Consider the following 12,530-nt stretch of genomic DNA (forward strand, 5'->3'; position numbering starts at 1 on the left):
CAGAGAGACAGGACAAATAGCTTTTGTATGTTGAGTATCAGAAAACATTGTCACAAGAGTAGGGGGAAATATATGCCTATAGCCTAGTGCGACTCAAGGTTCTTTGGTAGACTATTGCATTGGTCCATTCATTGAAGATGAACGCAATGCGGCATCCTTTACGGCTCATCCACCTCATGGTACCAAAGCATCTCAAAGGCGCTAAAAACAAAATTACAAACATATCAAAACAAACTGGTCAGACTACTGCTTGACCTTACTAGAACCCACCTCACCCCTGCCCACTTTGACAACCTATAGGATAGCTTAGAGTAGACGACAGAGTACAGCAACTTGCAATGGGCCTGGTCTACAAGATACACTACACGACCAAGGTACCCATGTACATGTCAAAATACTTCCCAAAGGTCAGTGAATACCACGATCACAACACCAGAGGGAGCTCCACAAATCATGTTAAACCCAGATTCCGCTCAAACAAGGGACTAAACACGTTTCGCAAGAACACGAGACCCTCTTCTTAGAACCAAGTATGGTTTCGTCGATATTCCAATGTACAGTTTTGTTTGTACAGTTTCCCCCACCCTGCCTACCCAACCCCCACCCCCCCCCCCCACCCACCCAACCACCTCCAATGTACAGTCCCCCCCCACCCCACCTACCCAACCTCCTCCAATGTACAGTTTCTACGTCAAATGTATATACTCTCTTTTTTAGACTCTTTGTATCACAAATCTGCAAATGTATTTGCAAATCTGGTATGTCATAAATGTATAGATGTAGCAGTACTGTCTATGTCGTGTATGTCATATATGTTATGATGAATTGAAAATGGGGGACCCTGATGTAAACAAGATGAAAGTCTTTCTCTGGTCTGCATCCCCTTAACAATTGTGTGTATTGAGCTGTACTGTACTGCCCATTCTGAAATCTGTTAATAAAGTTTTCAATCAATCAATCAAAACAGGTGCTGAACTGCTGATCCGAATGTGTATAGGTAAAAACCATATTATGCGTTTTCATCAATAAATAAAGGCCCCACATTTTTCTAATTAAGCTCCCACGCTAACGTGCGCTCTCATGGATTGGGGGCCCACAAATAGATTCTTTCCTGGGGCCCAGAATCTCCAGCTACGCCCCTGGGTGGTCTATCACTCACTCTATCCAATGAGCGCGCGCGGCCAAAGATGATGCCCCCCCCCCCTCTCCCCCAGAGACCGCGCCTCTCCCCCAGAGGACCGCGCCTGTCGTCGCAGAGTGCGGACTCTATAGTTTCCGAGTCGGGACACTTAGTTTTAAGAAGAAGCACATCACTTTCCTCCGCCGTGCAGAATCAGCGAGATGAAGAGCAGCGCGAGCCCGTCATCATGTGCAGCAGAATCAGCTGCGAGATGTTGAAGAGCAGCAGCGCGAGCCCCCCGGCCCCCCCGTCACCGTCACCATGCTGTGCAGCAACAGGCTCCCGACTAGGACCGCCGCTGGCTGCTGCTGCCTCCTGCGGCTCGCGGCACTCCTGTGCGTCCTCCTGGCGCACAGCGGGTCAGCTTACTTCGGGTTAGTTTTTATTATTCTTCTCTTCTCTCCAATAATAAGAGTTATTATATATTATATTGTTTTATATCATTAGTATATATTATATTCCGATTCTATAAGTGTTATTGACCATAGTAATATGGATATATAGCATTTTTATTATTCTCTTCTCCAATAATAAGAGTTATATATTATATTGTTTATATATTATATTCCGATTCTATAAGTGTTACTTATTGACCATACCAATGTATAATATATAACTGATAGGGCATACAGACTCTCACCTGCTGCACCTCTGATCACACTGCCGACTTGCTCATAATTATGCTTATATTCAGAGTTAATTATATTGCTATCACTGCCTATTTTTCACCTTTCTATACTGTACTACAATTATATTACCTGTATTTATGTATTTCTATACCCTGCCCATACCTGTACCCCCCCCCCCCCCTCCCCCTCCCCCATGCGGCTATATGATGCCTGCATTTACCCCAAGGGGATCAATAAAGGAATATCTTATCTCATCTTAACTGTCTTTAACCTATAATAGCCTGGTCGCATCGTATTATGCTTCGATATACGCAAAGGGAAGGGGGGGGGGGGGGGGGGGGGGGGGCGAGTGAGTGAACCATTTTAATGAAAGGGTCACCTCGTCTCCAAATTACGCACGCGTAATTACGCACCAAAACCGAGCGAGATCGATCCTGCTGCATCAAACATTTGTTTATTTATTATTTAATTAATGCAATGGCCGGTGGTGAAAACAGGGTTGTCTCTCAGCGGGCGGTCGGCATCGGGGGACTTTAATTGTTTATAATATATACCGAATATGTAATGCTGGTGATGATGATGATGATGATGGTCATCGTGTTTTAATTCGCTTTTGCATTGATTGTCTTGCTTTGATAAATGGGAGATGTGCTATATACACTGTGTATAATTATAATTAGGTCATTGGATCGCAACCAGTTGTATTTATTCGCTTTTTCTTAATAATAACAACAGAATTGTATACCAATCAAAAGTGTACGTTGAACAAATATCAAATATCGTCCAAATATTATTAACTTGGGAATTTTACAGAATTTTGCCTATATGCGCCAGTATTCCTATTAACATTTACATTTTACATTTAGTCATTTAGCTGAACGCTTTTATCCAAAGCGACTTACAAGTTCTGTACACGACAACAAGTCAGCAGGAATTGCACTCTGCTTTTATTAAAAACGTGTAAATCTTATGTGTAACTCCAACCACGTGCGTCTTCAAGTTTCTCAAGTTTCAAGTTTCTTTATTAGTTGTCATACAGAAAATACAAGATATACTTTTGTGTATGAAATGCTTCTTTCTGTTTTGCTCCTGAGTGTGTGTGCTATATGGTAAAAAAAAATAGATAATTATAAAAAGTATAATAAAACGTCACATTATCTCGGTTATCTCTTTGTGTGTGTGTCGTGTGTTTCCATGCAGACTGACCGGTCGTGAACCCTTGGTCTTTTTACCGGCGGCACCGTTCTCGAACAACGAACCCCCGTCGACCGGCGGCGGCGGTGGCGGCGGCGGCGGCGGCACCGGCAAGGCGCACCTGAAGCAGTGCGAGCAGATGACGCTGACGCGGCGGCAGAAGAGGCTCTGTCGCCGGGAGCCGGGCCTGGCCGACACGCTGCGGGAGTCCGTGCGCCTCAGCCTGCTGGAGTGCCGCTACCAGTTCAGGAACGACCGCTGGAACTGCAGCCTGGACGGCCGCGGGAGCCTTCTGAAAAGAGGTGTCTGTTTGTTTTATTTATTTATTGAATTAATTATTTTTAATGAACCCTTTCACTGCCACACGACAGAAGGTTAACCCTTTATACTATCATTTAACCTTCTGTCGTGTGGCAGTGAAAGGGTAACCTTCTGTAGTGTATTAGTGAAAGGGTTAACCTGCTGTCGTGTGGCAGTAAAAGGGTTAACCTTCTGTGTGTTGTCGCAGTGAAAGGGTTAACCTTCTGTCGTGTGGCAGTGAAAGGGTAACCTTCTGTAGTGTATTAGTGAAAGGGTTAACCTGCTGTCGTGTGGCAGTGAAAGGGTTAACCTTCTGTAGTGTATTAGTGAAAGGGTTAACCTTCTGTCGTGTGTCAGTGAAAGGGTTAACCTTCTGTGTGTTGTCGCAGTGAAAGGGTTTTAACCTCCTGTAGTGTGAAAGTAAAGGGTTAACCTTCTGAAAAGAGGTGTTTGTTTATTTATTTATTTTTAACCCTTTCACTGCCACACGACATAAGGTTGACCCTGTTTATACTATCACACAACCAACGGGTATACCCATCGGTTCACTGCCACACGACAGAAGGTTAACCCTTTACTACACTACCGACGGTTACCCATCGGTTCACTGCACGACAGAAGGTTAACCCTTTACTACACAACCAACGGGTACCCATCGGTTCACTGCCACAAGTGAAAGGGTTAACCGGATGTCATGTGGCAGTGAAAGTGTTAAACCGTTTGGTATAGTGCGGCAGTGGGTATTATGGGTTAAGGGTATTATTTATTGGCCATTTCCCCCATTACGCAAAGGAGTAAATTGATTTGGGCACGCAGGGGGGGGGGGGGGGTGTAGATTAGATTAATATATATTATTCAAGTTTCAAGTTTTGTTTTATTTGTCACATACATAAGGTATACATGTACATTACAGTGAACTGCTTGGTTCTATAATGAGCATTCATGCGTGCTTCATACAGTAAAACAAGTAAAAAATAATAAAGTCCAAACGCAGGGGGAATTCCCCAATGTTAGGGGAATCAATCATGTAGTTAACATTTTTTACATTTAGTAATTTAGCTGAACGACGCATGACTTACTTAAGTTCTGTACAACAAGTCAGCAGGAAGGGTACAACTCTTTCAGCTAACAATGTTCATCAAACAGTGTTGGAACTTGAATGCTGCAGTGTTGAGTGCAGATAGATATTATATCATGCATGGACGATGAATTAGTGGAAGAGTGTCTTACAGCAAAGTCACCATAATTACCCTCTATACACAGTATTGAGTTGACTATTTTGAAGAAGATTTTTACTTGTATATTATTGTGTCATCATAATAGTACTGTAGTGAGTATAGGCTATATATAATGATGATAACGACACAATTATTTGCGAGGACCAAGCCAGGGGCATCGATTTATTAGTTTGAACCCGCTATAAAGAGCCGCGCACTCTTTAATAATGCGTCTATTCATTCACCTCGTTCTACTTGAGTAGAAATACGTCGTTACTTATTACTCCCCCTCCTCCATCTGGCCTGCAGACAGGCTCGTTATGGAGATATGAACAGGCTTGTCGCGGCTCGCGGAGGATCGCCAAAAAAGTTAGCATTTTGTACTTCATTGTGGTTGTATACTTTAGTACTTTAGTTGTATGTATAAATTGTTTGGACTACTTTATTCTTTTTAGTTTTTACTGTATGAAGCACAATCTCAGGAGGCTCATATTATATACAGAACCAAGCATTTCACTGTAATACATACATGTATATTAAATTACTATATTATATGTGACAAATAAAACTTGAAACTTGAAACTTGAAGAGGTGGTGCAAACGTGTAAGCATATACATACGGTGTGATGATGAAACCTTTGCATTTTGTATACTTTAGTTTTGTATATTTTGTATAGTGTTGGGTCTTTATTCTTTTACTCTTTTACTGTACGAAGCACAATCTCAGGATGAGGCTCATATTACAGAACCAAGCATTGCACTGTATATAGTATGTACTGTTACACCACGTGACAAATAACACAAAACACTCCGTAAAACTTGAAACGTGCTGCACAAGAAAACAACATTGATTATTATTACCCGTGGAAAGAGAAAAAAAAAGAAAAGGTTAAAGAAGCCTAATAAATCATGTTGTTGGGCGAACTCAAGTCTCTGCAAGCCCACGCATCCAGAAAACACTTGAGAATGTTCAAGGCCTTATTATTATGCAGCATATGGATATATAAGGCTGCAGAGCGCTGTGGCGGGACGTGAACAGGTCAGCACGGAGATAATGAGGCGGGAGGAGAGGAGAGAGGAGCCAAGGAATCCGGTGCGGCGCGGCACAAGCGGGCGGAGAGAGAGAAACGTGGTTATTTTTATCTTTGGGAAAGCGCCCATTCCCAGAGGAAAAGGGTGGCGTGATTACTCACTTTCATCTGGGAAAATCCTTCCCTAGTCAAAATAATAATTAATTGTTTCAAAATATATACCCCCCCCCCCCCCCGCCGCGGCGCGGGAGGGCTCTCTGCCTCTGGGGGCTATAAAGGAAATAACAGTGCGCGCACAACCACAAGGAGGAGAGGTCGGGGGAGGATTGGAGGAATCGTGTGACATAACACGACGCGCACATGTTTGTAACCCTTTCACTGCCACACGACAGAAGGTTAATAACCCTTTACTAGTGTGATAGTAAAGGGTTAACCTTCTGTAGTGTGACAGTGAAAGGGTTAACCGCATGCTGTTGTGTGGCAGTGAAAGGGTTAACATTCTGTATAGTGTGGCAGTGAAAGGGTTAACCTGCTGTAGTGTGGCAGTGAAAGGGTTAACCTGCTGTTGTGTGGCAGTGAAAGGGTTAACCTTCTGTTGTGTGGCAGTGAAAGGGTTAACCTTCTGTAGTGTGGCAGTGAAAGGGTTAACCTTCTGTAGTGTGACAGTGAAAGGGTTAACCTGCTGTTGTGTGGCAGTGAAAGGGTTAACCTTTTGTAGTGTGGCAGTGAAAGGGTTAACCTTTTGTAGTGTGGCAGTGAAAGGGTTAACCTGCTGTAGTGTGGCAGTGAAAGGGTTAATAAAGGCCCATGAGCCACAGGCCCCCCCCCCCCCGAATAGCCGGCTATACGTTGATGACATGACATCATCATCCAAAATAGATCTTGCTCAGTGTTTGATGTATATCCAGTCCGCGTCTATACTTTCCACAACAAACTTGTGTTTCCGCGTTCGAGTTTTGCGCTCTGATTGGCCAGGTCATGTGACATGTGCGCCAATCGCGGGACGGCAAGTTCTGCGCCTATTTCCGGGTCGAACAGCCTGCAAACTACCTTACGCCTAGTTTATCACTGGTTAAGCTTAGGCGACTCTTTCGCAGTTGGTTATGGTTAGAGTTTGGAATCAGGGCAGGCGTTCTATCGCCATGCTCTAAGACAAACTCTAACCTTAATCAACTTCGAAAGAGCGCCTAAGCTTAACCGTCCAAAAAACTTGCGGTCCCACGATTGGGCTTACATGTCACATGACCTGGCCAATCAGAGATGCGGAAACACGAACTTTGTTGTGGAAAATATTCAGGCATCCAGTCCAGATAACCTTTCTTTTTGTGTTTTGTTATGCATATGTGTGTGTGCGTGTGTGTGCGCATGTGTGTGTGTGTGCGTGTGTATGCATGTGTGTGTGTGCGCGCATGTGTGTGTATGTGTGCGTGTGTACGTATGTGTGTGTGTGCATGCATATGTGTGTGTACTGTATGTGTGTGTGTGTGTGTGTGTGCATGTGTGTGTGTATGCATGTGTGTGTGTACTGTATGTGTGTGTGTGTGTGTGTGTGTGTGTGCGCGCATGTGTGTGTGTGCGTGCGCGCGCATGTGTGTGTGTGTGTGTGTGTGTGGGTGGGCGCATGTGTGTGTGTGTGTGTGTGTGCGCATGTGTGTGTGTGCGCGCATGTGTGTGTATGTGTGCGTGTGTACGTATGTGTGTGTGTGTGTGCATGTGTGTGTGTATGCATGTGTGTGTGTACTGTATGTGTGTGTGTGTGTGTGTGCGTACATGTGTATGTGTGTGTGTGTGCGCACACCTGTTTGATCCCCCATGTGTGTGTGTGCGCGCATGTGTGTGTGTGTGCGTGTGTGTGTGTGTGTGTGCGCGCGCATGTGTGTGTGTGTGTGTGTGTGTGCGCATGTGTGTGTGTGTGTGTGTGTGTGTGTGTGTGTGTGTGTGTGTGTGTGTACTCCACATGGTTCAGTCACAGAATAAAGTGGCATGCTTGTTTTTATTATATATTTCCCCTTTAACTCCGGTCCCTCATCCAGGCTTTAAGGAGACGGCCTTCCTGCTGATATTTCTCCTTAACTCCCAGCCCAGGCTTTAACCCTTTCACTGCCGCAGTCACACTACCAAAATGGTTAACCCTTTCACTGCGGCAATGCAGAAGGTTAATAACCCTTTCAAAGCCACATGACAAAGGGTTAACCCTTTCACAACATCACACTACAGGAGGTTAACCCTTTCACTACCACACTACAGACGGTGAAAGGGTCAAGGAGACAGCCTTTCTGCTGATTATTTCTTCTTAACTCCCGTCCCTCATTTTTGCATGCCACGCAATTCGAAACTGGCCCCTGTAAAATGTCCAAACCCAACCACCTCCAATGTACAGTTTCCTCCACAACGCCTACCCAACCCCCCCCCCCCCCACTCCACCCACCCAACCACCTCCAATGTACAGTTTCCTCCACAACGCCTACCCAACCCCCCCCCCCCCCCCCCCACTCCACCCACCCAACCACCTCCAATGTACAGTTTCCTCCACAACGCCTACCCTCCCCCCCCCCCACTCCACCCACCCAACCTCCTCCAATGTACAGTTTCTTCCCCCTCAAATGTATATAGTCTCTTTTTAGACTCCTTTTTTTTTTTTTTTTTTTTTATTATTGCAAAACAAAATAGTTAAAAGTCAGTACTCAACACACAATGCATAATGAAACTAACAATTAAGGTGGCTAAAATGACATGCCAGTACAGTAACAGAAAACAAAAAAAATTATATAATAATATTTTACCGTATACAGTGTATATCCAACGAAATTACCAATTGTACCAATGTCTTATACAGGATATACTCCTAATACCTATTATCTAAAACCCTACACACATATGCTCCAGCTCGAACCCCCCCCTCCCGGACCCCTCCTTGGATAGTACCTCCATTATCCCTCACTCCTAACCAGACACCACCATTATAAGCTAGCTTTTTAGACTCCTTTTGTACACATAAACACAGAACTGTATATTTGTAGATCTGGTGTGTCATAAATGTCTAGATCTAACAGTACTGTCTATCTGTATGTCATGTCATGTATGTCATATATGTCCTGATGAATTGAAAATGGGGGACCCTGATGTAAACAAGACGAAAGTCTTTCTCTGGTCTTGCACCCCCTTAACAATTGTGTGTATATTGAGCCGTACTGTATTGTACCCATTCTGCAATCTGATAATAAAGTTTTCAATCAATCAATCAAAACAGAACTTGTAAGTCGCTTTGGATAAAAGCACTTTATCTTTACCCACTTTATCCAACGAGTGGTAAACTCTTCAGAGGAGGGGATAGTCAGGCCCCGCCCCTCCCCGCTGTTCCTCGGCTCAAACAAGGGACTAAACACGTTTCGCAATTATGCCACAACAATGTAGAACGCCCTACCCACAGCCGTAAAGGAATGTGAACCCCTACCCACCTTCAAAACCGCTCTAAAAAAGCACCTACGGGAGGCCGCAATTCGAAACTGGCCCCGGTAAATGTCCAACCGCCCCCCCCCCCCCCCCCCCCCCCCCCCAATGTACAGTTTCCTCCCCCTCAAATGTATATATTCTCTTTTAGAAACTCCGTCTGTAAATAAACAGTACTGTATATCTGTATATCTGCATGTTGTGTATGTCATAAATGTTATGAATTGAAAATGGGGGACCCTGATGTAAACAAGACGAAAGTCTTTCTCTGGTCTTGCATCCCCTTAACAATTCAAGTGTATATTGAGCCGTACTGTATTGTACCCATTCTGCAATCTGTTAATAACATTTTCAATCAATCAATCAATCAATCAATCAATCCAGGCTTCAAGGAGACGGCCTTCCTGCTGGCGGTGTCGTCGGCCGCGCTGTCCCACGCGCTCGCCAAGGCCTGCAGCTCGGGCCGCATGGAGCGCTGCACCTGCGACGACTCCCCGGGCCTGCAGCACCGCGAGGCCTGGCAGTGGGGCGTCTGCGGGGACAACCTGAAGTACAGCACCAAGTTCCTGAAGAAGTTCCTGGGCCAGAAGAGGGTCAGCAAGGACCTGAGGGCGCAGGTGGACGCCCACAACATCAACGTCGGAGTCCGGGTGAGTCGGGGTTGTCGGGATCCGCTGGGTTGAATTTGTTGGAATCCGGGGTTGAGTGATTGAAAACTTTATTTAACAGATTGCAGAATGGGTGCAGTACACACAGTACGGCTCGATACACACAATTGTTAAGGGGATGCAGACCAGAGAAAGACTTTCGTATTGTTTACCCTATACGCTCTGCATCTTCTGGCCGTCTCAGACCCACTCCTCCTATCCGAGCTCCGGGAGGGTCATCAAGGAGAAGCCGCCTTTTCTCAGTCCTTGCCCCACAATGGTGGAATGAACTACCCACCACAGTTAGGACAGCCGAAACCCGTCCAATCTTTCGCCGTCGACTAAAGACGCACTTCTTCAACCATTATCTAAAAAATAATAATAAAAAATCGAACCCTAACTAACCTTACTGTCATGCACATAACCTACACTGTAACACTCAACACTTTGATGAACATTGTTACTCAGCTGATAGAGTTGTGCCCTTCCTGCTGACTTGTCGTACCCCCACCCACCCTTCCTACCTAACCACCCCCCCCCCACCCAACCACCTCCAATGTACAGCCCCCCACCCCCACCCCACCTACCCAACCTCCCCCAATGTACAGTTTTTACGTCAAATATATATACTCTCTTTTCTGGACTCTTTTTGTATCACAAACAATACTGTATTTGCAAATCTGGTATGTCATAAATGTATAGATGTAGCAGTACTGTCTATCTGTATGTCATGTGTGTCATATATGTCCTGATGAATTGAAAATGGGGGACCCTGATGTAAACAAGACGAAAGTCTTTCTCTGGTCTGCATCCCCTTAACAATTGTCTGTATTGAGCTGTACTGTATTGTACCCATTCTGCAATCTGTTAAATAAAGTTTTCAATCAATCAATCAAAACAGAACTTGTACGTCGCTTTGGATAAAAGCATCAGCTAAATGATTAAATGTTAAATGTAAATGTACATCAGGGTCCCCCATTTTCAATTCATCATAAAATGAGTGTGCCAGAATCTGTGTTGAGTGAGCTGGAATCAGAGTTGAGTTAGTTGGAATCAGAGTTGAGTGAGTTGGAATCTGGGTTGATTGATTGATTGATTGATTGATTGATTGATTGATTGAAAACTTTATTAACAGATTGCAGAATGGATACAGTACACAGTACGGCTCAATACACACAATTGTTAAGGGGATGCAGACCAGAGAAAGACTTTCGTCTTGTTTACATCAGGGTCCCCCATTTTCAATTCATCATAAAATGAGTGTGCCAGAATCTAGTTTGAGTGCATCGGAATCAGGGTTGAGTTTGATATAATCTGGGTTGAGTTAGTTGGAAATCCGGGATGATTGTGTTTGAATCCGGGATGAATGTGTTTGAATCCGGGATGAATGTGTTTGAATCCGGGATGAATGTGTTTGAATCCGGGATGATTGTGTTTGAATCCGGGATGAATGCGTTTGAATCCGGGATGATTGCGTTTGAATCCGGGATGAATGTGTTTGAATCCGAGATGAATGCGTTTGAATCCGGGATGATTGCGTTTGAATCCGGGATGATTGCGTTTGAATCCGGGATGATTGCGTTTGAATCCGGGATGATTGCGTTTGAATCCGGGATGAATGTGTTTGAATCCGGGATGAATGTGTTTGTATCCGGGATGAATGCGTTTGAATCCGGGATGATTGTGTTTGAATCCGGGATGAGTGTGCGTTTGAATCCGGGATGATTGCATTTGAATCCGGGATGAATGTGTTTGAATCCGGTATGAGTGTGCGTTTGAATCCGGGATGATTGTGTTTGAATCCGGGATGAATGTGTTTGAGGGATGAATGTGTTTCAATCCGGGATGAATGTGTTTCAATCCGGGATGATTGTGTTTGAATCCGGGATGAATGTGTTTGAATCCGGGATGATTGTGTTTGAATCCAGGATGAATGTGTTTGAATCCGGGATGATTGCGTTTGAATCCGGGATGATTGCGTTTGAATCCGGGATGAATGTGTTTGAGGGATGAATGTGTTTGAATCCGGGATGAATGTGTTTGAATCCGGGATGATTGCGTTTGAATCCGGGATGAGTGTGCGCTTGAATCCGGGATGAGTGTGCGTTTGAATCCGGGATGAGAGTGTGTTTGAATCCGGGATGAGTGTGCGTTTGAATCCGGGATGATTGCGTTTGAATCTAGGATGAATGTGCTTGAATCCGGGATGAGTGTGCGCTTGAATCCGGGATGAGTGTGCGCTTGAATCCGGGATGAGAGTGCGCTTGAATCCGGGATGAGAGTGCGTTTGAATCCGGGATGAGTGTGCGTTTGGACGGAGCACAAACGCTGCGAAGCAACAAAAAAAAAAAAAGATAATTTCACATCCTGAAAGAAAGGTGAAATAAATAAATACTACGGCAGCACTAACCCCCCTGGGGGCCTGGAGTCGTGTGAATAAACAGGTATTATGGAGTCACCTCCCAGGCTCAGGGCGTCACGAACAGCCTCTTCCTGAGCGCCACTTTGGCTCAATTAGCGAGGCTGCAATTTCACCTGACAACCGTGCCCCCGACGCCCTCACGGTGTAAAGTACTTGAGTAATTGTACTTTGTTACAATACTTAAGTACTGTTTTTGGGGGATTTGTACTTTACTCGAGTATTATTAGGTTTGTATACTTGTACTTTTACTCCATTACATTTCAGAGGGGGAAAAAAACATACTTTTTACTCCTTACATTTAAAATGCAGACCTACAAAGTACAAAGTACAAATCTCTCACAGGTCCAACCATTTTAATTAGTATGTTTGTTTCTCTGGCCGAACTAACGTTAACGTTATTAATCCTGCGTCCGCGCTTTATTTAAAAACAGCCAATCAAATCCCCCATCAATGGTAAATG

General features: G+C 44.6%; 1 protein-coding gene across 1 annotated transcript; it reads left to right on the top strand.

Annotated features, from left to right (window-relative positions):
* Positions 1 to 1,381: 1,381 nt before the first annotated feature.
* Positions 1,382 to 9,684, top strand: wnt9b (wingless-type MMTV integration site family, member 9B; the record flags this gene model as incomplete). Its single annotated transcript, XM_084328344.1, has 3 exons — positions 1,382 to 1,554; positions 3,010 to 3,305; positions 9,386 to 9,684. The coding sequence occupies exons 1-3, from the start codon at positions 1,442 to 1,444 to the stop codon at positions 9,682 to 9,684; spliced, it is 708 nt and encodes a 235-aa protein (XP_084184470.1). The 5' UTR covers positions 1,382 to 1,441.
* Between the last annotated feature and the right edge of the window lie 2,846 nt (positions 9,685 to 12,530).

The sequence above is a fragment of the Notolepis coatsorum genome (assembly GCF_963971535.1).
Source record: "Notolepis coatsorum genome assembly, chromosome: 14".
In the NCBI taxonomy this organism is placed as follows: Eukaryota; Metazoa; Chordata; class Actinopteri; order Aulopiformes; family Paralepididae; genus Notolepis; species Notolepis coatsorum.